The sequence below is a fragment of the Centropristis striata genome, chromosome 6 (genome assembly GCF_030273125.1).
Source record: "Centropristis striata isolate RG_2023a ecotype Rhode Island chromosome 6, C.striata_1.0, whole genome shotgun sequence".
Classification (NCBI taxonomy): Eukaryota; Metazoa; Chordata; class Actinopteri; order Perciformes; family Serranidae; genus Centropristis; species Centropristis striata.
The window spans coordinates 18,343,167-18,368,972 of NC_081522.1; the positions used below are offsets into that span (position 1 = coordinate 18,343,167).

Genomic DNA, 25,806 nt, shown 5'->3' on the forward strand with positions numbered 1-25,806 from the left:
CTATGAATTGATAGAATAATTCAGTACATTACAACATATATACATACCAATGAGTACATTAGAAACCATCAACATCCAGAGGTGTGAAATGGTTTTCTGGTCTTTTTCAAGTCTGTAACCTCAGGCTGAGGGACCTGATCACTGAAGTTTTCTGATGAAAGGTTGATGCCCAGCACATCTAATGTGTTAGCACCCCCTTCAGTTAGAGCACTGTGTTGTCCAGCGTTTCCAGTGCTTCGGCGTCTAGAAAGAAAATGCCCTTGTGCAAGGAAAAAAAGATCAGAGCGTAGGAATAGTCTGAAAAACAGGCAGATGTAAGGAAAAGGACTGTAAGATATGAAGCCATTTAAATATTTTAGAAGCATAGAGGAAATAGGGTGAGTCAGACAGCAGGATTTTTTATTTCATATTGCTCTCTATCCAGTCTTTGAAATTGGCTACACGTGTGTAGACTGTGTAGAGGTCAGGATCACACTCCCCTTGGTCATAGCCAAAGCTCACCAGACCCAGGAGTCTCCACAGCCCTTTGCTCTCCCCTTGCGCCTGCGCAAAGCCGAGAGAGGGCTTCTGGTTGTTGCTGGCAGGGAGGACAAGGATTCCCCCCGTGTCAGAGGGACATATGTTAGAGGGCTCATAGTCAGGCTTCTGGCTGGCACAGAGCATATTGTCTGTGACGCTGACTGGCACGCCGTTACGAGCATACTGCTGCTCACAGGGGACTACATCAGCAAGGTGAACGAGCCCAACCCTCGCCTTCTCATCAGAACCCAAACTTGAATCGGGCAGTGGAGACCAGCCTGTCACAAGCCCTTGCCCAGAGACGACCTCTTCGTCCCGGCTGTCTGAGAGGCAGAGGGGCAGGACCTTCTCACCGATCCTTGCTTTGTCCAGTAACTTGACCACAGCCATGTCAGAGTCCAGAATATAGGGGTCATAGTTTGGATGAACGGCAATGGAAGCCACCTTAAAAAGGAAGAGATGAAATTACTGTACAAGTTTAGTTAAAAAGGATGAATTAAAGACAATATATCCAGTAACTTACCCTCAGGTGTTGAAGACCTTTACTTTCCATGTGGTCATCACGGTATTGCTTCCCTACCACCACCTTGAGCTTGGCTGCATCCAGAGGATACACCTTCCCCAGCTCTGTCACACAGTGGGCAGCAACCACCACCCTCTTTTGGTTCACCAGAGCCCCGCTGCACACAAGCTGCCAGTCAGAAGCCTGACTGTTGCTGCCAGTTCCTGCTCCAAAGTCCCCCTTCAGGGACCCTGCCTGGCTGTCTGCCTTAGTCACCTTAGTCCCAGCTCCGTTGGTGAAGCGGCGGTAGATGGCTGCCAGCCAAGGCCAGTGAGCCTCTGCCGGCCTCTCTGGGTCAAAGGTTGGATGCTTCCCACACACTGCCAAAGAGGAGGTGACAGTAGGAGAGGACAGAGAGGGAAAGACCAGAATCAAGGGAGGGCAGGGGAAAGGAATACAAGAAAAAAATAGACTTACATTGAAACTGTGTCAACACTCTGGCTGTGGGACTGTCTATGACTTGTCTTTCCATTCTGTGAGCTTTTTTTTTTTCAAACGTGCACATAAGCTGGCTATCTTAGGGATGGAAATGGAGCAAAATGCACAAAAGCCACATGACATGTGATAGCCCTTGATAGAAACCTTAATGTACTGAATGTCTGTTTTAGGACAATCTATACATAATACTTTGGAACATGGATGGATATCTGATTTAAAAACCCTTTACATGTTAAAATGCAATATCAATGAATCAAACATCTTATTCCCATTATCATCAACAGGCTAATAGACTTTAGGCACAGGTTTCCTGGACTTCTGAGCTTCTATTGCTACTTTGTTACACAAACTCTTGATGAGCACCTTACAAAACAATGCATCAACCTTCAGGGTTTATTGACACCGTTGTAGATGTGTGCAGACCCTTTTATTAAAGTTAAACACATACCCAACACCTTTCCAGGCTGGTATTAAGACAGGCTGTCCATGAAGAACAGCCAGTTTTGTGTTTGGTACAAATAGTGATTAAAGTGGCTTGCCCAGTGTGAGTTTTCTTTTCACTCTGAAGAAAATTAAGAACTATTTTAAAAAGCCTTCACAACATTAGAACACAGATAGGAAAGTACAGTGCATCAAAGTTGTCTGTGTATCCATGCTTTTACATAAGATATTCGGACTGGCAATGATGAGGAAAGTGGAGACTGTAAAATGAAAGCTGCTGATCTTTTAAGTTCTCATTGCATCTATTTCACAACTTAGCTATAAATGTCAGCTATTGGCTTTTCATCTTAGTCTCTTAGAGAAGTTACAATGAGTATTAAGTAGAAAACAGCTGGCAGGAATGCCTAAAAGATGCGTGAAGATGCTGACTTTGTTCAACGTCAGCATTTAGAGGCGGTGGTAATATTTTAAGAAAGTGCTGCTACATAGAATTAATTTACCTTATTAGATGAATGTCTGAGTGACCACATCATAATTCTGCACTCACATATCATGTGGGTGTAAATCACTGTATTAAACTGTGTGTCAGTGTGTTTGTTCTGTAAGCGTGGCGGTTAATTCCTGTGGTCGGACCACTAGTAATACTCTGCTGCCCTCACCTGGCGAACAGGACACATGACGCCCACTCCATTTTCCAGTCTTCAAGCAAGTGCGGCGAGCACTGCCCGAGTGGTGGTAGAAGGTAGAGGCACACTCGTACTCTATGTGTGTATAAAGATGATGGAAGCCCTGGGGCAACTGGGAAAGCACTGGGGGAGCTTTAGTGGGGCTGTCAGACTGGAGCAGTCGGTCCAGTCTGGAAGAGTAGAGCTTGTGCACCGGTGTCTTTCTGAGAGGACAAGAAGAGGCCAAGGGTATGTAAACACACCCTTTAGGTTGAGTTTTGGATGTGAGTGCAGAAAAATGTACCACATGACATGAGATAATGGCTTTAGTCTTGAAATAGCATAATAAAATGTACATATGATATATATAACTTAATGCACTGGTAAAATACCTGGATGGTGCCTGAGGTGGCAGAATTCTTTGTTTAACCAGCTCGGACACTTTGGGCTCCCGACATGCTGCGAATAAACACATATTTATGAACACACACACACACACACACACACACACACATACACACGCACAAAGTGCCATTAACATCACTTTGAATTGAGCTACTGTAGTTGGAATGGTGAATGGACTGTGCACACACATTTCTACACTTTTGTTTTTATTTTACTTTTAATATTGTTATAATTTGCTTCATTTTTATTTTTATTTAAAATAAATATATAAAATATATATATTTTTTGTGTGATAGTTACTTGTTTTAATTTAACTTGTGAAGTTTAATATAGGTAGAGGCCCTGTATAAGCCCTCTTGGGTTTCTTGCCGCTACCTTGCACCTTCATTTTGTTGTTATCTCATTATCCTTGTCTTTTGTCTTATTTGTGCAAAATAAAAAAAACTAAGAAGCTGTAAGTAATGGTTGTAATTTGTGCTTAAGGTTAAGTTATACCTGTTTTGGTTTTGATTTTAAGCTACATGTAGTTGTGGAATATAACTAAGTACATTTACTCAAGTATTGTGCTTAAGTACAATTCTGAGGTACTTGTACTTTACCTGAGTATTTCCATTTTATGTAACTTTATACTTCTACTCCACTATCTTTTAGAGGCAAATATTGTACTTTTGACTCCACTACATTTAGCTGCCAGCTTTAGTTACTTTCTAGTTACTTCCTAGCTTTTTAACGCATGGGTAAAGCTGAGCCACAGGCAATTCAACCACTTATTTTTTTTAAAAAGTTGCAGATTTAAGAGATTTAAAGTGGCAAATCTGCGCGAAAAAAGTTGCAGATTTACGAGAAAAAAGTGGGAGAAAAGCAACTTTTTTCTCCCAGATTCACCACTTTAACCCTTAATAGGGCACTCATTGAAATACTTGCAAATTCCGAATTTCAACCCTAGAGAATAATGGAGGATATTACATACAGCCAGAATGTGTAAAAAAAAAAACATTAAACGATTTAAAGTGGTGAATCTAGGAGAAAAAAGTTGCTTTTTTCCCACTTTTTTCTCGTAAATCTGTGAATTTTTTCACGCAGATTTGCCACTTTAAATCTCTTAAATCTGCGACTCTTTTTCTTGTAGATTTGCCACTTTAATCCAGTAAATTTGCAACTTTTTTTCTTGAAATATTGCCTGAAGTTACCAAATATAGTTCTTTGTCTGATAAAGGGTTAAGAACTAATTAACATTAAAAACTCCAGACTTGATGTATTATTGTACTGCAAGAGTCCTTCACCTACTAGCATTTCACTGTAGCATTTGTTTAGCATTTTATAACCCATTATATCTACAAGTTTAATGTTCTGATACAAAGTAATAAACTCAGGACACCTTATTAAGCATTTACACATTTTCTAAGGAAACACGGACCATGCAGTACTGAAGGATTGTAGGCCTACTTAAAAACCCTTTAGAGGGGAGTTGGTAACTATTTGTCAATGCAGTAACCAGACAAAATGTGATACTGTATGTGCAAGCCTACAGAAACGATATATTTAATTGAACAGAGTAAAACAACAAAGTGACCAAACAGATGACAGTACCTCTGACACAGAGGGGTTGTTTGCCACTCCAGCTACCATCTGGCTGGCAGGTACGTTGGGTATTTCCACTGAGAGCGTAGGAGTGGTTACAGAAGAACTCCACTGTCTGAGGCTCCACCCCGGGCACCAGCTGATAGAAGCCGTGGTAGAAGCGAGAGAGAGGTGGGCAGCTTTTCTCTGCAGGAGGGAAACAGACAGTAGATGAGAGCGATGACTCACAACAAAAGGATGATATTCATTTTTGCTTTTTTTCGCCACTTACCACTGAAGCTTTGGTTGGCTTCTTTCTCCTTTTCTTTTTCTCTCTCCTGCCTCTCCCTCTCCAGCTCCTCCTTTGTTTTCTCAGCAGAATCCTTCTCCGTCTTATCCTCTTTAATTGTTGGTTTTTCCTTTGGTTTCCCACTTTCCTCACCTCCCGCTCTGTACATGGTGTACTGTGTAATGTTGACTCTAGTGGGAAGGATTTTCCTCCCCGGCTGTGGAGAACCTATAGTATTATTTTCTTTCTTTGCATCCTTTGTATCCCGTATAATTGTGTTGTTTTTTGTCATTTCCAGTTGAAATATCTCCACTGTGTTTTCACCCTCAGCTATGACCGTCCTCATCTTGGTGTCATTAGGACCGACTTTGTCCCGATCTCTTTTTCCGTTCACCTGCTCCTCTTTTCTTTCCTTCTCTGCTTGTCCTTTGTCTTTTAGCACAACTATTTCCGTGATATCTGTCTTTTCTGTTTCCATGTTCGTGTCTGGACTGTCTTCTTTTTTCTCAGGTGGCTTTCCTAACTCTGGTTCTTTCTTTTCAACTGTATTCAGGCTGTTGTCCGGGCCTCCACTATCCACTTTATCTTTGCTGCCTCCAGTGGGTTTCTCTGACCCAGTATTTCTTTCCTCTAGCTCTCCTTCATTCCTACCCTCTGGTACACTACCAGTATATTTATCTTTTGTGTCGACTGCTGTTGTATTCTCGTGCCCAGTGTTTATATCTCTCCCTCCAGCACTTTCTTTTTCTCCAGTTGAGTTCCCTTGACCTTTCTCTTTAGTTTTGCTGATATCTTTGTCACTATCTGCTTCTTTGCCTTTTTCCTTCTCTTTTGTCTTGTCTTCATCCATTTCTGCCTCAGTGAGAGTGTTATTCACTGTTAATACAGAACATAAAGAAAGATCATTACTGAATTGTCACTTAGCAGCTGATAACAAATCTTTTTGTTCAAAGTTGGCCCAACATGCTGAATGGCTCGAGGCATTGATTAATTTTCTGATCCATTAAACGCTGACTAAAAAATTATCTGTGTGTACTTTGTAACACTGACTCATCCGTCTTAACCCTTAATAGGGCACTCATTGAAATACTTGCAAATTCCAAATGTCAACCCTAATAATAATAAAAAATATTGGAGGATATTACATACAGCCAGAATGTGTAAAAAAAAACATACAAAAATAATATTTTGAGAAAAAAGTTTCCAAGATTAAAGTGGCACATCTTGTAGATGTGCCACTTTAATCTAGTAAATTTGCAACTTTTTTCTTGAAATATTACCTGAAGTTACCAAATATAGTTCTTTGCTAATAGCCATTATTAAGACAATTTGTCTGACCTTGGGTGCAAATGGGAGGAGTCCCACTCCAGGTGTTGTTTGGGAGGCAGGCTCTCTGGGAGTTCCCACTGAGTTCATAGGGCTGGTAGCAGAGGTACTGTAGAGCAATGAGGACATCATTGGGTCCATAAACCATGAAGTGGTTTCCATGTGTTGGCTTGGGTGGTAAAGTACAAACTCTTTCAACTGGCACTAAAAACAGGAGAAGAAAATCAAGCTTTTAGAAGCTGCAAATTGTCCTCCTCTGGGAGAGTATGTATGGCATTCAAATCCAAGAAAATGACACACACTACTTCAGATATCTCAAATACTGTTCACATTATTATCTTACCACACTCTGGGGCAGGAGCACTCCAGGTGCCATCATTCAGGCAGATGGCAGTACGAAACCCCCGCAGCTCAAAGCCAGCGTCACAACTGAAAGCGATGCGTGCCCCCGAATGATGAAAGAAACCCTCTGTGGATCCATGGGTGGGCACTGGAGGCCTGTGGCATCCAACCACTGAATGGAAACACAGGCATGCACATTTAATTCAAGACATGTCTAATTTTCCTCTAATTGAACGCTGGATCATCCAAATTATGGCGTATAGGGGATTTAAGAGGCATCTCTTGTATTTCGCAAACATCAGTTTATTGGCACCTCCCTGCTGTAAAAGACCACACAAATAGATTTTCAGTGATTTCATAGCCTTCAGGTGTTAGTTTGCAGGTTGGAAAGTCACCCCCAAAACAAAACAAAAACAAAGTATCAGCTCTCAGACTCATTACTCTTAATTTACAAAAAGCATAGCCTGCTACCTTAGAAGCTCATTAATGAGTAATTTCACTCCTCGTGGTAAAGTTCACAGCAAGACTTTCACACAAGGCTTGTAAATGAGGAAGAAATAGAGGCAATAAAATAGCTTTAGTCAAACTGTTTATTTTCCAGTGTTTTAAACGTGGATTTTATGAAGTCGGGTAGTATGGATTGGTTATGTGGTGGAATACTGTGTGTGACTCTGTTAAAAGACAACAGACTGCAAGAATAAAAGTATTGAAGTCATAAATGGGGGGAAATATTGTGTAATCCTTTAAAAATTCTGTGATGAGTTTTTTCCTTGTGAATTTAACATTTATTTCAATCTTCACAGCCAACTGCAAATGTTGTGGTGCAGGAATGCACCACCCACAACTGAGTTCACAAAAACCCAAACACACATGTTTAACACTGAGGTTATCGTACCATTACAGCACTGTGTGACTTCCCATCCCTTAGGAGGTTTTCTGTGTTGTTGACTTTAAGTTTGGTCCAATCCATGAAATGTACTGTCCGTCGTTTTTTAGCTCCAAACCAAGGAACCCTCCCTATAATCTGGGCGGTTTTGCCTTATGGCATTTTCATTCTTAAGTCCCTTAGGGGATGGAGAATGCTGTTGGCAAACCAAAATTGGAAAAGTAGACTGTAGTTGACCTCCTTTGAATATGTCTTTTTTTAAAGTTAGAGCATCCCAGAGTTCTGTGCGCATTGTTGTATTGCTACGATTCATTTTATATGTCAGATTGGATTCACAGACATAATGAGATGAGTTATTGAAGTGGAATGCTAACATACTAAGCATAACGACACATACTGTTAGTAAATCATCATTCCTTTCGTTAATGCCTGCACACTGCACTCCAAAACAGATCAGACTCAAGGAGAGATTAAACTGTGCCAGGGAGAGAAAGGAAAATAAATTATTTCCTAGCTTGAGTTTCTACAATAATGTGTCAAGATTCTCCCGTTCAAAATGAGTTTTAGCCCAGACTTACAACAGATGACAGGTTGATTATTGGGGACATAAAATACAGCTGATGTCAGGTTCATACTTAAAATTCTCCATGTGACTCCTGGGCAGAAATGTAGACGACATTTCCTCTACAAAATGTCAGACATTAGCGCTATTCCAGCTCTCTTCCATTAACATTAACAGCTGAGGATTCCTCATGGGAATACAGATGAATGCACACAGTGTGGAATGAAACTCCTGCCTTTTTTATGGGTTTCTCCTCCAATGGAAAAGCTGGCTCGTGTTATAGGAGAAGAATTGTTTCTCCATTCGTTTTATAGACATGTATTTAGCCCTGAAAATGACACCGCACGAAAAAAGTGAATGGGGTTCAGGAAGTCTGCTTTGGGGTGATCCTAAGGGAGGTGTATTGGATGTAAAAACACAAGTTAGGGTCCAGACACCAATAAATAACAGAGCTTGTAGGCCAACCACACCCTGATTGAGCAGTACCCCACTCAAAGTAAAACTCAGCCAGCATTTGTGTATAATGACTACACATATTTAAAGGCATACTATGCAGTTTTTAAAATTATTTATGTATAGTGATCCCTCTCAATTACCCTTCAAGTCAACTTTTAGCCATGAACCTATGAAGCTGACTCAGCACAGTTAAAAAAAAAAAGCATCACTTTCTGAGGCAAAGTGCCAAAAGGTCGAGGCTAATTTCAAGCAGGCTGCTCTCATGAATGGTTTGTATGGTTTCCTACAAAAATCATTGATTGACTGATTGATTGGTTGTCTTTATTTCGAACATTCAAGCAATAAAAAAAACACGTTTAAATATTAATAGATGAATAAATAAAAAACAAAACAAAAAAGCAAAAAAATTGAAAAAAAAAACAGACACTTTCTGCAAACTCGAAAGGGGGTAGGAAGTAGTATTGTTTTAAGCCTAACCTGGTTCATTTTTCCCAACCTTAGGAAAGTGGTTCTGGTGCCTAACCTTAAAAAAGTGCTTTTTTTTGCTAAAGCTAACTGTTTTACAGCATTAAAAACAGCAAGTGTGGCATACAACAGTGGTCAAGTCATCACGTGTCAACAATTTGTTGCAGTCACGTGGCCGATGTGTGTTGTAAACAGCTCTATGTTGTTCAAAATCGAAAGTGATTCTGGGGTTTTCTATAACCTCGTTGAGATGGGGGAGGAGGGGTCAAATTTGAATGTGATGTTTATATACAGTAAGCAACACTTACTGCATAGTATGACTTTAAGGTGGCATGTAGCGCAAAAACCAATATAGTTTGCTCATATTACTAACTCTACTAACTATTTTTCTCTACTCCTGATTCTTGAGTGTGTTGGTACAGTTAGCCCTTTAATTTCCTCCTTTGTCAGTTTCTTTGCCACTCCCCTTATCTATCTGTCCACTGCAGTATGAGTTCACGCATAAATTGGTTCAATGCTGTTAAATTTAATACACACATATTTGTCAGATGGACATTTGGGTTTGCAGTTGAACTGCTGACCGACCAAAACCATAGCTGGGACTGCACGGACGGGGGAGGCAGCTGTCCTGAAACTAATCCAAACCACAGACCTCTCCCTTGTGACAGTGAATCACCGCCTCTGGGCAGCAACAACAGCAAAAAAAGGGAAAAAGCTTTCAGGAAGAAGTCGATTCCCGTTAAGTTTGTTGTCACTAGGTGTGGCTGATTTCCAGCGAAAAATAACTCAAATAATTTGGGGATTTCGTAAGCTTCAATTCAGCGAGACACATGTCTTTCAGATGCCTCAAGAGACGGAAAATACAAGTCATGCCTACAGTATGAGACTGCTTTATTTCTCCCTGAGATTAGAACCTGCAAGCATTTTTCTTCCCCCACTTCCATTTCTAGAACATTAAACATCAGCATATTTAGAGCGTGATCATACAGAGGCTTCAGTTATGGTAGAAACTCACCATTTTCACACCTCTTGCCTGTGTAGCCAGCCAGACAGGCACAGTGGTAAGAGAAAGAACTGTCCAGGATACATGTCCCGTCATGCAGGCAAGGAGAAGAGCTGCAAGCTATAAACATACAAGTGTGTGACATAAGCTACAAAAAGAAATGTTGCATTCATTAGCAGTATAATGACACATTATGTATGCCAAAAGGAATGGCTGTCTCTCCCCAACTGCATCAAGGGATTCATATTTAAAACTGGAACCATTTAAATGTCATTTTTACTTTCCATTTCTGAACGTGTGTGGGCATTTCTACACAAAAAGCCTCTGTTTACTTTTACTAGATCTGGCTTAGCCGCTGGTAACTTCTGCATCTCTGCACTTTTGAGTTAAAGAGCTTCACAATGAGGCTATTTCTGGAAAGTGAAGACATTTCGGTCAGTTCTGACTTCTCAACGGGCTGTTAGCAGGCTCAACACCCTGACGAAAGCTGTTGCCAAAACGTAGTTGTCAGTCACGCACTGTTAAAAGCTTTTTATTATCACTGGACTGTGAATACCTTGGAAACTTCTTTCTTGTTTGCATTTGTTGTGGCCCATTTCTCTAAAGAGCCCCATTGTTCATTGAGCATGACTTTACAAATTACTTTTTTTTTTAAAAATTTTATTGTTGCTAAAGCCAGGGTGCTGTTGCTGGATTATGACTTGATTTTGGGTGTAAGGTTAAAATTACTCTTTGGATTGGAGAATGCATTATGTCACCATGACTCTAAAGTGTAGAAGTAAGTAAAGATGGGTGTTTGGAAGAAACCTGCCAACTCGAACATCTATAACATTAATGATCAATTAATCGATTATTCACTATGCATACATGGGCAAAATAAAAGATATTAGATAGTACTTTGCAAAAGCCTGTTTTGATAACGGACGCTTTTATTTTGAAAGGACGAAAAGAGACTTGATTGTGTCGATCGTAAAACTAACTCACATGAGTGATACTGTAAAGATAATGTGAAGGAGTTCAATGTTTTATGTTTTAGCCCCTGAAGAGGCATGAGGTTAGTTTTCACAGTAATCTTGCATATTTAAGTGTGTTTTGTGTTTAAATACGTTTAAGATCAAAATTAAATCAGTAATTCATGCGAGCATGGTTTGATACAGTAAGCTAGTTTTGCTCAAATGAATCCTCCTGTGTGTTTTATAGTTGTTATTGCAACTTTCAATTTGTAATCTGTAGCTCCAACTTAATTCTCAGCTCATTCATCATTCTTTCATTCTTTCAGTTCAGTGAGTACTGATATGCAGTCATAGATGAAATTTAAATTTAAAAAAATACACAGATCGATTAAATATTCCGCATGATCAACCAAATTCTTCGATCATTGATGAATTATTCCCATCCCTAGAAGTAAGGTAATAGTAGGGCATAAATATATATACTATTAGTAGTATTTTTGTCAATGATAGTTGTATTTCACTTACCTGAGCTCTCCTGGAAAGTGGCAAAGAATCCATCAAAATTCTTGTAACCATCAGAGACAAAGAGTATGTGCAGACTGTTGCCAGTGCTGTGAACTGGTGCAGGTCTGTTGTTGCCACAGAAGCGAGCGATAACACGTGAGTTGATGCTGTCACCATCTCTGACCTCCACAAAGTCATACCGACAAGTATGGTGAAACTCCAGACTCAGCATCATGAACCTGTCAGTTAGAGGATGAGTATACACACAAACAAATGAACTTCATATTGTAAATACAAATATCACAAACTAAACCATCCACCACTGGGAATTATTTTCACTGCTACTCAACCTTGATACATATTACGGTTATAATGGTGACATGAAGCAATGTCAGATTTTTTTGGTGTAAAAGTTTCTGATGTATAAGGTGCCACTTCCTCAAACCAGGAAGTAAGTTAGCATTTTAGCACCCTGGGATTTATCCACTCAAACTCAATGAGGATTTTGAATGGGTTTTTGGTTAGATGCCTAAAATAAGGTCTGTGGTTAACACAAGCTGAAGAGATGTTCATGTTAGTAAACACCCCATTGTGAATTCTGAAGTTTTTAAAAATGGTAATCAAAAACATGTGTTGGTAACGCTTTATAATAAGGTCCTTAATAACCATTAATTAACAAGTAATAAGACATTGTTCTCGCTTTAGATCCGGTAGTAGCAAAAAGCATAGTTAACTTATAGTTAACTTATAATTTATATATAATTTAATATCAATAAGCAAACAAAATAAGATTAATAAAGGCATGGCAAAGACATAATGTGTGGGTCATGGGTGTTTGTAATGCCATTATTAACACTTATATAAGCTTATAAACACACAATAATGTTAATAAGCATCTTGTAAGGACTTACAAGGGCCTTATTACTTGTTAATTAATGGTTATTACAAGGACCTTAATATGAAGCGTTAACCATGTGTTTGCCACAGAGCTCATTTTCTGCAATGATCTAAAATCCAATGCAAAAATCCTACAGGCGAATTCTCAATAGTTCACTTGGTGATGCTGCTTCCGGGTTTTGTTTTCTCTCTGTTGCTGCTATATTTGCCTGAGTTTCCCTGAGTAAAGAGAGCACCTGTGTTCCCTGGCAGTGCCACACTGGCTGGCATCATCGAACTGACGCTTTAAAAACTTCAGCCAGCAAACAACTAATGAACAGTAATCATAGCTACTGAATACATTAACAACTGCTGAAGGTTATTTGCCTTACTGTTATAGCTTAGCGCTCTTAATGGCATGTGTAATGAGTCTCATTTTCACCACGTAACACAGTAGTTAAAGATTTTAATGTATGCTTTTTATTGTTGTTTTTTTGTGTTTTTTTTATGTAACAAAGACTAGTAGATATTAATGTTACTTTCCAGCAAAGAAAAGGAGAGACCTGGGATAATAAATAGGTATGTAAGGCCACACTATTACTGTATGCATTAACTTTGCACCAATTATATACTGTATGAGCTACGATGCCATATTTGTGATAAGGCACAATAATTATTGACACAGTAAAAATTAAACAGCACTGCACACAATAAATCAAAAACAGATGCCTATCACTGGTTTTGTGGTTTTGGCAGACTTTAGGGACATCTTAAGAATTTTTCACACTCTTTAATAGATTGAGTTGAATAGATGTTTATCTTTTAACACTCATTATGTGCCTATTTAGCAGTTTAAAATGCACATATAAGTGCCACTACATTCACGTAATTGGCAGTAAGTACTGCTGATAAACATCAATACCCATCCCAGTCTAATTATGCATCTCTTTAAATCAGATCAGCAGCTGTTAAATGTCTATAAAATATATCCATAAATGCTGAACAAACATTGCACAACATTATTTCCAAAACAAGTAGTACGCCTGGTGATTACTGGTGTGAAGATTCCAGGTAATGTGCTAAAGTTTCCAAAACATTCTTTGTGTGCTTGAACCCAGTCAGGATATCCAAGAGGAGTGGCTTTACGGCCTGTTTAAATGTGAATTTAAGTGAGTATAAAAGATGTTAGGAGCCATTTAAATACACTTTCGATTCATAAGATGTTTGATTCGGCTGCAGTCAGAGTGTGATATTGAGAGGACTGCCAGCTGGATTAGGAAAAACACAAAGGAGTCTCCTTTCCCCTTCTCTGTGATTCCAGATGTAATCTCCTTGGTCTAACATTGGAACGGACGTAAATGACTGATGAACTTTATACAATGCACTGGCCTGCTCCCAAATCCTCTAAATTTACCCTTTATGCTAGCCCCTTGGGCCAGAAAAGCTTAGACTAATAAGATATACAGTAATGCTAAATGCTAGCCTGCAGCAGCTCCAAACAATTAATGCCAATTGTAATTCAGCAAATATGTTTCCTGCGAAGTGAGTGTACTGCAGGGCACAGTAGTTAAAGAAATATATGAAAACCCTGCCAGAAATTCCTAAGTAAGGCACAATGCACTTTTCCAGTATCCATCTCTGAGCCAAGCAGCTCTGTTTTATCTAGTGGTTTTGTAGGATTTGTGTTACAATAAACATAAGAACATGACATATAAATATATATCATCTCTATATTGATGTTGTTTTTAAATGTAACACAAAGTGCTATACTATATAGTGGGAAAAAATATTGAAATATCCTTCAAGCACACAAACACCAGTACTGCATGCACCTCATGTTGAACTGCATGGAGCTTTTGTTCTGCTAAAACTCTGCACAAATGCTCGCCTGTTAAATGCTGTATGTGTAATGGAGAAAATGACAGAAATAGAAAGTTATCGCAGGACTGAAAGGTAATAACTTTCCTGAAAAAAGGACTGTTGTGGTTTCCAAACTTTGCTGTAGACTTGCCATTGGAGCATGACATACATCCTGCAGAAATATCTCAACTGAGTGGAAATTTGACTTAAGCAGGCCAGCCGTTAATAACTATTACAGATGGACCAAACTGGTGCATTAATGCCAAATGAAACTGGAGCATTATAAACTTTAATTAAAACAAAAGTTTGCAATATTTTTATGTTTCCAACAGGCACATGTTTTTTTGGTAAGCTGCGCTCATTATATTCACATTAACTTTTATTTATTTTCTTGTTGGCTATGTAACCTTCTGGACTTCCCCATGGATTTATAAGGATTCTTTGTTTGAGTAATAGTTTCAATGAAAACTGTTGACAGCAAAGAACGTGGATTATTCAGAAAAACTAAGGCACTGTCTCTTCGAAACACTTCGCTGCTGAATCTTTTTATGCAAGTTTTAGCCACAGACCAACACTTTGGTCCAGACTGAAATATTTCAGCAACTATTGGATTGTCATGAAAGTTTGTACAGACATTTTTGATCCTGGATTTAAATATTTCCAAGTCGTGTCTGGTTTATAATGAAATATAATGACATTCCCATAAGCCTCAATACTCCTACTTAGTGCTAATATTGGCATGCTAACACTATCATCTTGAATAAGGGGAACATTTTGCTTGCTAAACAATAGAATAAGAAACTATATATAACTGATTTGATTCTTTTACAGTTTCACTTGCAAGCATGGAGCTGGACACCCCTAAATACACTGTCGCCATGTATTTTAGACCATATGTTATAGATTGTTTGAATAGACCCATTAGTCTTGTTTGAAACTGTAACTGATGGAGAAGACTAACTATCTAACCTGTGGTTTTACCCAGCATGCTTAGGTATAGGCAAAAAATATATATATATATTAGTGAATATTATCATTAAACTATAGAATGTAATTGATGGTACCTTCAAAACATGCTCTGCTGACTGAGGCAGGTTAACCCTTAATCGGGCAAAGAACTATATTTGGTAACTTCAGTGGATATCTAAATGAGGTCCCCATGTCTCTCTGTTTGGTCGTAGAACCACATGGATTTCTTCCAGCTAATCAGCAAAGATCAGGCTACGTCACAGACAGTGACACCATGACATTTTAGAATTTTTCTTGTAGATTTTAATCTACAAGAAAAAGAGTCGCAGATTTAAGAGATTTAAAATGGCAAATCTGTGCGAAAAAAGTTGCAGATTTACGAGAAAAAAGTGGAAAAAACACAACTTTTTCCTCGTAGATTTGCCACTTTAATCTCGTAAACTTTTTTCTCAAAATATTACCCTCCTCCCCCGGGTCCATATGTTGTTGTTTTTTACACATTCTGGCAGTATGTAATATCCTCCAATATTCTCTAGGGTTGAAATTTGGAATTTGCAAGTATTTCAATGAGTGCCCTGTTAAGGGTTAATGAGGACCAGTGAACAACTATAGGAGCAGATGGTTTATGGTCTCACCTGAGCTCTATTGTGAAGGGCTGGTCCACCTGGATGGTCCACTCACATCGAGCATTGTTGGGGTAACTCTCGAGCACCAAGTGGCCCTGCCGTTTACGGATCACTCCCCCACACTCTGAAAAACACATGGGAAAGAATTCCATTTTGGATTGTTGGCGCTCTTTAAATTTTGGTGGCTGCTAATTAAAGCTTAATTATATTTTGAGGGTCTACATTCAGCCGCTTTGGTTGCCATTCAAACCAAAAGCAATTACATTTGAGTTTCCAAAGTCCCTGTAAAAGCTCAGTGTTGTGCTAAACAACATAAAGAAAACATAAACACAATGTGCACAGGGGCAACTAGGCATTCAGCAGCCTTTCCAGCTTCTGCTTTTAATTAAATGTATGTTTGTTGTGCCCCCTGGCACAATATTTGCATATTAAGCAAGCTGCATCCAAATGTTACATATTATATTGTTTCACTGGAATCCTGATTGTTGACTCTAAGTTGTCGTTGAGCTCCTCACAGAAAAAAAACCTTCTGGGCATATGGCACCCTTCCAAGCTGGCATAGTTGTCGCGGACAAGGAGAAATCATCAGGAAAGGAAAGAACATAAACATGGCGTTCATTTCGCTTATAGAAAACATCTCTACAAGTAAAGCCATGTCGGATCTGCTAATTAGGAGAATAAAGAGACTTACTCATGCAATCTCCACCAGACCAGCCAGGCCGACACTCAGCACAGTATTTGCCAGTAATGAAGAAGTCATCCCTGGGGCCCCACGTCCCATTGTTACAGCGCTTACAGTTCTCAAATATACTGCAACCTGAAAGAAAAAGAGCCAGGAGCAAAATTAGATTAAATGAATTAAAAAGTCAGGCTGACATGTCAGAATACAAACAATTTACATTACGTCTTCTTAAAGGGTATTGTCTGTCAGAAACACTGGAAACACTTTCCCTGCACAGCTTGAGCCTTGTCACCCACCTTCATCAGACCTCTGCCATGTTTCCTTTAAATCAACTCTGCTAAACTCATTAGCCCCCTTTTCCCTACAACAGAATACACAAACGCATTAGTGCTTCCTGAAATAGAAATGTGGAGAAAAAAACCCTGAAATCACTTCCTGGGAGGATGGATTTTCACTTAAGAGACTTCTCTGTCCGTGGGGGGCGTGAAGAGCAACATCTGACCTGAGCGCAGGTATAAATTTGAACAAAAAAAGGGCCGGGGATGTACACAGGTCTTAGCACATTTTTCTGTTCAACAGTAAAATGTGACATACAGGAATCCATTGAATTCCAAACAGCTGTTTTTCCCCCATAAAGGAAAACATGAGTACATTCATGCTGTGAAGAAAACATGACATACTTCTATAGGCGGATGGCATGCAGGAAGAAAGGAAGAAAGAAGAATTTGCATGTGTGAGCTATTGCATGTGTGCAGACAAGTGATTCGATTCTCACATACATATACACATCTGTGACTACAAACTGTACATATTTACTCCCATTTCATTCATGAATCAAAGTTTTAAGTGTAATCCTTCACTGCCTTAATTCAAGAGGATTCTTCCAAGACGTCAAGAGAAGGAGCCAATGTGAAGTTAGCCTGGAAACAAATTAGATCAGACACAAATATTTTCTGTCTCACTGTTTGCATTGCCTCAGTGCAAACAGCTGCGCAGTTGATCGACAGCACTAGTCTCGCACAAACCGCATTGTATATTAGATATTAAAGAAAGACCAGTTTCAAGTATGGAGATTTATGGGCTGACTAGAAACAGCAGATGAAGACTTTAGAACGAGAACATTTTGTTCTGTTCAAGGTAATGAAATGTGCAACGTCTCGTAACGCTGAAGCAGTCATTTAGATAGGAGTACTTGCAGGGGTTTTACCTGGATGGATGATGCAGGGGTCACACTCATTGATGGCGTTGCGACAGCAGGGCACGGCGTAGCCCACAGGAGTCCCCTGCAGAGGGCATTTACAGCGGATCACATCATACTCGCAGCAACCTCTGCACATAACATTCCACTCTGGGCCTGGGCAGTTGTTGTACAAATACCTGTAATCTAAAGAAGAGAAAACATCAGGGCTACAATCAAGCAGGAAACATGTTTATGGAACAACATGGTCTCACAGAAATCCGTGAAATAGCCACGGATTTCACTTAACTCAAAATCCGTGGAATAGCCACGGAATTGCTCAAATTTCCGTGAAACTGACACGGATTTCGCTACAATGCAAGTTAATGACAGTCATATCCCGTGGCTATTCCAACATAAAAAGTGATTATGTACATTCACTGAGTGAAGATTTAGAAAATAAAACATATATTTCTCGCTAGAAATGTGATCAAAATCCATTTTTATGCAGAAACTAAGTCAAAATATTGATTTTTCACTAAAAATGAGAGAACTGTCCGCCATGTTTTTTGTTCTGACCGCTGGGACCTTGAAAGTCACGTGACTTGGAACAAACCAATAGCCACGGGATATGACTGTCATTAACTTGCATTGTAGCGAAATCCGTGTCAGTTTCACGGAAATTTGAGCAATTCCGTGGCTATTCCACGGATTTTGAGTTAAGCGAAATCCGTGGCTATTTCACGGATTTCTGTGAGACCATGTTGTTATGGAAGCATCACTTCACATGTGGACAACATAGAGAGACAATGGCTATGGGTTATGATCAGCAGCAGTGGAAGGATTCTGAGGAGTTCAGTGTTTATTTGAGTTACTGCTCTGCACTGGCTGGTTATTTCCACTGTATGGTTGCAAGCTCCTTTTCAGAGGAGCGCAAGTCTCTCAGTAGTTTACCTCCTCTCTGTGTTCTCATACCACATTACATCAGACAACATGCCGCAGTGGTAAGGTCAGAGTCACGGAAAACAGAATCAAATCATTAATCAGAAAGTGCTTTCTCTTTGTTTTTACCCAATAAATGCAATGCTTAATTGGAACGGACACTAGTGATTCAAGGACCTTTGAGTCTGAGTGGTTATGTAACAGTGGATTTAAACGCTGAAACAGACAAGTGGAAATTCTCTTGTGGCAGATGTGGACGGAGAACTAACAGAAGCTGCACTTTAAACTTGGCACAGTGTTGGTGCAGCGTTTTGTACGTACCCTCCTCCCAGCCCTGCAATCATAATAACTTCTCTGCCATCAACCCTCAAACCATTTATTCCTCCTGATACTCCCCGAAAAACACACACTTGCCCACTGGATTTTATTTGTAATGCTGTAGCTGTACACCAGGGCTATTTGTTGTTTATCTGAGTTTTGTGAAACCCAGAATCTTAGACACAGACACACAAAAGCGACAACCAGAAGCGATTAATCTCTTAGTGGTTGTTTGCAGACGGTCAACTAGAGAGGAGAAGCGCAGATGTCTTGGAATGCTGAAAGTTGTCCCCGCTGCCCTTCCACATTAATGATATCATAAATTGTATCTCAGTCCAACTACAATCTGGCCTTCTCCTCAGCTATTTCTCCTAGCAGACACAGTGAGGTATGGCAAACGCACAGACATTAATCAAACAGAAAGTAGGTTGTGTAATGCCACTAGTTCAACTTTAATACAAGTGTCTTTTAAGGACAGTTTGTGCTTTTCCAGTCGTTTAGCTGTTTTATGATCCCTGTCAGCTCCTGGGGTCATTTATTGTTGTGATAAAGCGTGTTCAGAAAGCCCATGACAACATGGGGTCAGTGCGTCCTCATTGTGACATGGCGTGCCGTGCGATAGATCTCAAGACTATGATTTAATGTTGCTTTAATGTTTCTGAACCATGGCGCCCAAACACGCTAGTCCAGTACACAACGCCCATGCTTTCAAACTAACTGCCAGAGTTCGTGTGGTAAAAAATAATGTAAACTTACAAGCCCTCAGCTTTGTTTTCGAATCAAAGCTGATGTTCTTGCATTGTCTTGTTTTGTTTAGCGCGGATTGCCTCCCTGAAACGGAAAAAAAAGGGAAAGGCTCATTGTTTCTGTTGTCAATTTGTGTATTTTCTTTTTTGACTAAGTGCGAGAACCACAAACATTCATGGCATTGACATGGCGTGCGTTTTTCGAGACATGTCTGTTAAAACAGGACACTATGCAGAGAGTGGGGCTAAGCACGGTACTGTGAGTCAAGTACAGATATGCATTTTAGCAACAGCATGTAAAAATGTTATGTGAGAAAGGAACTGTTATTTTCCTCAAAATATTTCAAAGTGAAAAACCTAAAAAAGTCTTTCCCATGCTTTTATAAGAGTACTCCACTAGTTTAGAATTGCACTCTTCTAATTGTATCTGACTCACAATCTCTAATACAGTTTAAAATCGATGCACAGAACCACAGATAGTCTTTTTTATTCCACACATTCTTCTTCCTTGTCAAACCTGGTGCCTTCATTAGCCATGATCCAACTTGATCGCCAATGGATCAGTTGAAGATCCAGTAGTGTTACAGTAGTAGTGGCTTGAGCCACTAGCCTCACTAAAGATGAGGAGCGGGCTGACGTCTGGTAAATTCACTACTCCACACAACCAGATTTTTTTCCCTTTTCATTCTTTAACCTGTAGCTTCAAAATGTCTGAAGTCACATTCATTGAGGCACTGTACTGTATCAGATTTCGTGCAGATCCCTCCGGAGCCACAAAAATGAAAATAAAGGAGTACCTCCCACCCAAAAGAAGTAATTATATATGGAAGCTCCTAATTGTTTGGTTACAGTAGCCTGACTTTGTTCTGTGGACTCTGGTCTGCTTTAACTCACAAGCATTAAAATGCAGTTGAAGCCAAGATTATTTCTAACAAATATGACTGTTGTTATGATTACAATAGGACACAAATTACATAAGTCAGAGGCTGGAAATTGTCAAACAAGACAGGGTGGACTTCAGCCAATATTGACTGGCCAGTTTTACTATTTACTTTTGAAACCACTGCCATTAGCTACCTTCCAATAAATAACAGTGCAGGATAAAAGGAGTGATGTCTGCCTCGTGGGGATTGAGAGGTGCTGGCATCATCACCTCTCCTTATGGGACAGCTTTTCTGCTTCCTCCCCGAGGTTTGTAAAGGACGCTGGCCGGAGAGAGTGTAAAGGCTGATTTATAGGACATAAACCTGAAAGGGTCAGAAGACTTTATGAGCTGGCCTGGAAATGTCATTACATGGATCAGTGCTGTGTGTCTTGTCCTGAGCTAGAGAAGTGGCATCTTGTGGTTGTAACTGTCCCCAGTGCACCTATACAGAAGAGTCTGATTTACAGTAGGATAGAATAGATCTTTATTTGTTAGCTGGAGCTGGAAATGCATCTTCTGTCTCCCCTCTGACAGAAACATGAAAAGGCATGCATTCATGATAGGATTAGTTTCCAGATCCCCACAAGCTGTTTTCTTAATGCTCCTCCTTGAGGTAAATAAACACAGGCAGCAGTGTTTTCAGTGTTTATTCACTGTGAACAGATTCAGTTTGCTGACCTCCAGTTCTGTTGATAAGGTTGTTATGTTTCTCTCTGAAGCATGACTCCGAGGTTTCTCCCCCCCAGTGCTGGACACATGCTGGAATGCATCTATTTTTTGGAAGGCTTCCCTCTCTCCTTAATAGTAGTTTACAGATTTACAAGGCACAAGATAATTTTTACATAACATTGTTTTGGCTAGCGCCCCGGCAATTTGAATTTATTCATTTCAGCGATAATCTCACTGGCTTGTAAAAAGACATCTGTGAGGCTTTGAGGTCAACACCTGCAGGTAACTACAGACTGGACAGTAACTATTTCATGTGGGTTTTAATAGGAGTTTAGGCTGAACAGGTGTGGAAGTGCACATGCAGGAAAAGGCGAGTGTGTGTTTCTGAGAGCATTACTACATGTATGAGCTGGCCTTCAGTGTTTGGGCTTTAACCCAAACAAAAGCAATATGTTTTCTCTCTAAATTGTTTGTTGAGATAATGTCTATTATTATAAAAAAAATAGTATAGTTGTATTAGTATAAAAAATGCATCAACATGCAGAGGTAATTGCATTTGTCACTCTGTTGCCCAGACCTGTAATTTTAACTAAGACTGTGGTTGTGCTGTGTGCCCCTGGCTAATGTGTACTTATTTGGAAACTCGAAGTGTTGACAGTAGTTAGAAAGGTTATAGGAACTCGGAAGAAACTCATCTGACAAAATTGTTTGCATCTCTATTTTGCCTCTAGCACCCTTTCCATAGGAGCCATTTGATATTTATGGGTTTGACATATGCAATAGTGTTATTAGTTTTATTGCCAAAGCACACACACAGCTAGCGTTGTGTGCGAGAAGATGCTGGTAACAAGCCACAGAAACACAATTTAACAGCAAATCACAAAGGCTTTTTCCCCTCAGTCCTGCAGCTTAGCGTGTGGACTTCTGTGTGGGTTGTTTGGCGTTTTTGGTCTTATGTAAGTGGTATCCGCTTTTTTCCCCATTCCAGATGCTGAAGTCCTGTGTACTCCTCAACGTGAAGCCTTTGAGATTAAAAAAAAAAAAAAGACATTACAGTAAGGTGGACCCCGTAACGCCTCGTCGCCTGGTGGAGACCACTGTGTGTCACAAAGCACTCCCATGCAACCAGAAGCTTTACAGGCCCAGGTTGTTAGCCGCCTTGTCTCAGCTGCATACCTTTGATGTGGATCCAGAGACTGACATCATTATAACCTTAGCAGGGATTTGGTCACGGAAATTCAGGGAAGCCCTGTGACCCTGCGTCTGACTTCTCTGCCCTGCTGGCCCACTAATCTGTGGAGAGTCACAACAATCTCTGACTTCTGCCAAGAACAAATCGTAAACTTTTTGTGTTATTGGTCAGTTTGGAATCATTTTTCTTGCAATAAAATGCATTCTATCCAAATAAAAAGCTCACGGATACGCATAACTTTTCCACAACCCCTGGAAAACCAGCACTATTGATAAATGGATACAATCAAAATGTGCTGCAGGTGCTGAATTTGACTCATAAGCCTGTATCAGCTCCGAAACTGAGCCATCATTTTCTGGAAGCAGCTTCCCCTGTACTCGGCTAAGAATAAAACCCAAGGTCAGCCTCTGCCTTTTTATTTGTTGTAATTTAGCATCAGCATCGACTTTTGCCTCAGTTCACTTTACAGCCAAATGCTGCCTCAAGAGTCTCAGATAACTTGTATAGTTAAGCTCCAATTTGCTATAAAAACTGCTTTGTGTCTGTTTCTGTTTAAACCAGTTGTTTATCGTAATCTTGCTCACTTCTCAGGAACTGTATCTTGTATCTTTTTTTTTAATCAGACTTGTCTTGCTACACACCACTGTCGTAGCAAAGCTATTTTTAGCTCCAAACAAAGCTGAAGAGCACAATGGGAAGAGGGTTTGAGCAGAGTCCATTGGAAACTTTTAAAAAAGGTTCAACATGCTGATCAAACACTGCACAATGCTGATGGACACATTGTAACAAGGCTAAGTTTAATAAATAGCAGTTGAGAAATATGCTTATTCAAGAAGACTGATAAAGTCCTAGCCTGGCTTAATAGTGTCAAACTGAAATGAAAAAACAACACATTGAGATTTTATGGGGGTTTTATGCCTGTCTATTTCTTGCCTGGATGAAGTCACTTCCTTCTTTGGGATGGGATTTGGACTGTGTCTAATACATAGTCCACCATAACTCTCCATAAAACCACACAATTCTATTCTTAAACTTTTGTACAGATTAAATGCATGAATAACATGTTAACTTGTGAGCCTTGAAGGTGCTGGTCAACTTGTTTTTTTTAAACCTTTGGACAGATCCAAGTTAGCGGTTGGCTTGCTTCCAGTCTTTCTGCTTAGCTAAGCTAACTGGCGGTAGTTTCATATTTAACCGAAAACCATAAGACTGCCATCGATCTTCTTATCTAAGTCTCAGCAACAAAGTAAATATTCATATTTTCCAAAATGTAGCACAAGTGCTTTAAGGTTCAGTTCACCCAAATTACAAAAAAACATTTTCCCCACTTATCCTAGCGGTATCTAGCAAAGAGACAGTGTCAGTTTTATGTGACCATGCTGCTTTGCATAATTGTTGCCACAACATCATTAAGTCATACTTGTTCCTCGCCATAATTAAGTGAGAACTCATGTCAGGAGGAGTTCCCTGGGAAGAGAATGACAGGTTACAGTATATATCCACTAAATAAATAGTTTCCTCCTGACAAAATGGTGCTTATTTTATGCTGATGTATCATGGAAAAAGAGCTGTTTTTACAGCAGCTGTGAGTGCACGTGCTATGCATGTATGTGCGAGTGTATAATTCCCTTTGACTACTGCCCACAGCAGCTGTCTGGTATTTTGAGGTTGGAGTAATTTTGCTATCATGGAACAGGGAAACTCCCGGAGGAGCTGTGTGGGCATTGCGTATCTGAATGTAGCCCGATCTCAAGCGCTGATCCCATTGGTCATTCTGTAGATTTGCTTTAAATAAACCTTCCTCCGCTCTAGGAAACCACAAACCCGATGAAATATCCTCTATTGCCTGTTTTGGTGAAATGGTATGAACACACAGCATTATGTAGGTCAAACAGGAGTCTGAGATGTGCACATTTGTTTTCAGCATTTTGCTCCTCAACTTGGTCTGAACTCTTGAGACTGATATGACAGTATTTTTCCAAATGTTCAATCGGAGGTCATGTTTTTCTTCTTGTACATTATGTGCCAAGATTTCACTTTCTTCAGTGTAAGAGGATTTTTACATGTGCTCGTCTTGGGCTTTGTTTCCTACAACACATTACCCAGTAGCCATCACAACTTCCCGGTGGATTTTAGCTAAACCGAGGAGGACATCTCAGGAGTCAGGCGGGTGGAAGAACCTAAACAGGAAGTCTTACGTAGATCAAAAATGCCTCAAATGGAACACCAAAACATACACAAATAGACACAGATACACACACAGACATAAACAGACATGTCAACAAAGTCAATATCTGCATGAAAACACCTCTGCTCTGCTTTAAAAAACTATTTTATATTACTCACAACATAAAAACATCTTTCATCAGCTGATAATGCACGATTATGTAACAAGCCGTGCTGAGAGTGACTCAGCTGACAACAACATAAGTAAGCAAATCTGCCAAAGAGAACTCTTAGTCACTGCAGCTTAACACAGCTGCACTCTGCCCAACCCGTTGCCACACTCACCAACATTACAAATTGAAGGTATTATTTTACCGCCTGGTAACCGTGCAATGAGGAATCAGACAGAGGGCAGAGGCTTCAGTTAGGAGTCTTGGAGACAGTGTATGGTATACACATTACCACAGCCGGCATGATCGACTCTAACGTGACTCATGCCTTCCTGCAGCAGTTCAAGTGGTCACCTAGGGTAAACAGGCACAGACGATCTCAATGTCAGGGAGAACGCACTTTAGCATTTAAAGACAAGCGCTCACACAAAAGGGAACCAGTGCCAAGTTTCAACACCCCTATTAGGACTGCAGCCGCCTCTCTTTACCTCAAAGGAATGTGTGGCCACATCCAACTGTTGCTTCTTTTCATAAAAAGCAGAAAAACAAATCTCACTTTCATTTCACACAAAGAACAAATGCAATGAGTAGAGATCACGGAGCCCCCCTTTTTTTTTTTTAATGGGACGATAAAGAAACCCACACAGGCCTATCCCCTCACTCTGTATTTCAGAGCAAGAGTTATAAAGTCAAAGATTGCACAAACTTGTCATTGCTGTTTTTCTTTGCAGCCTGTGTAAAAAGCTGTATTTTACATCACTGTCTCTCTGTGGGTCTTATTCTACAAGCCTTGCTGTGCTCTTAAAGGATAAAAGGGGAGAGGGGATGGAGAGAGTTGCTGATGCCGGCTTTTTGAGAACAAAGAACATAAACTAAGAGGTTGAGCCAAACAGAGACACAGGGAGAGGCAGAGAGAGAAGAGCAGTGGAGGTAAAGTCTTTGCCAGGCTCTTACCGTAGGGCCATGCTGTCCCCAGGGGTAACAAGATGAAGAGAGAGATGAGGAGCACCCAGCCTTCCTTCCAAGAGATAAAGGTGTTGGTCCAGGGGGTCGTGTGGGTGCCCCCGTGGGTTTGCCCCAGCTGTAGTCCCCGTCCCGCAGACAGCATGCTG

The 25,806-nt window shown here is 40.1% G+C and overlaps 1 protein-coding gene across 1 annotated transcript; it reads right to left on the reverse strand.

The window, feature by feature from the left end:
• Window positions 1–25,806, reverse strand: pamr1b (peptidase domain containing associated with muscle regeneration 1b). Its single transcript, XM_059336159.1, has 14 exons — window positions 25,649–25,806; window positions 17,597–17,773; window positions 16,399–16,524; window positions 15,717–15,831; window positions 11,398–11,615; window positions 9,932–10,039; window positions 6,549–6,719; window positions 6,218–6,409; window positions 4,883–5,755; window positions 4,621–4,797; window positions 3,018–3,084; window positions 2,620–2,849; window positions 1,043–1,401; window positions 1–963 (listed from the first exon to the last, which is right to left on the reverse strand). The coding sequence occupies exons 1-14, from the start codon at window positions 25,800–25,802 to the stop codon at window positions 400–402; spliced, it is 3,531 nt and encodes a 1,176-aa protein (XP_059192142.1). The 5' UTR covers window positions 25,803–25,806; the 3' UTR covers window positions 1–399.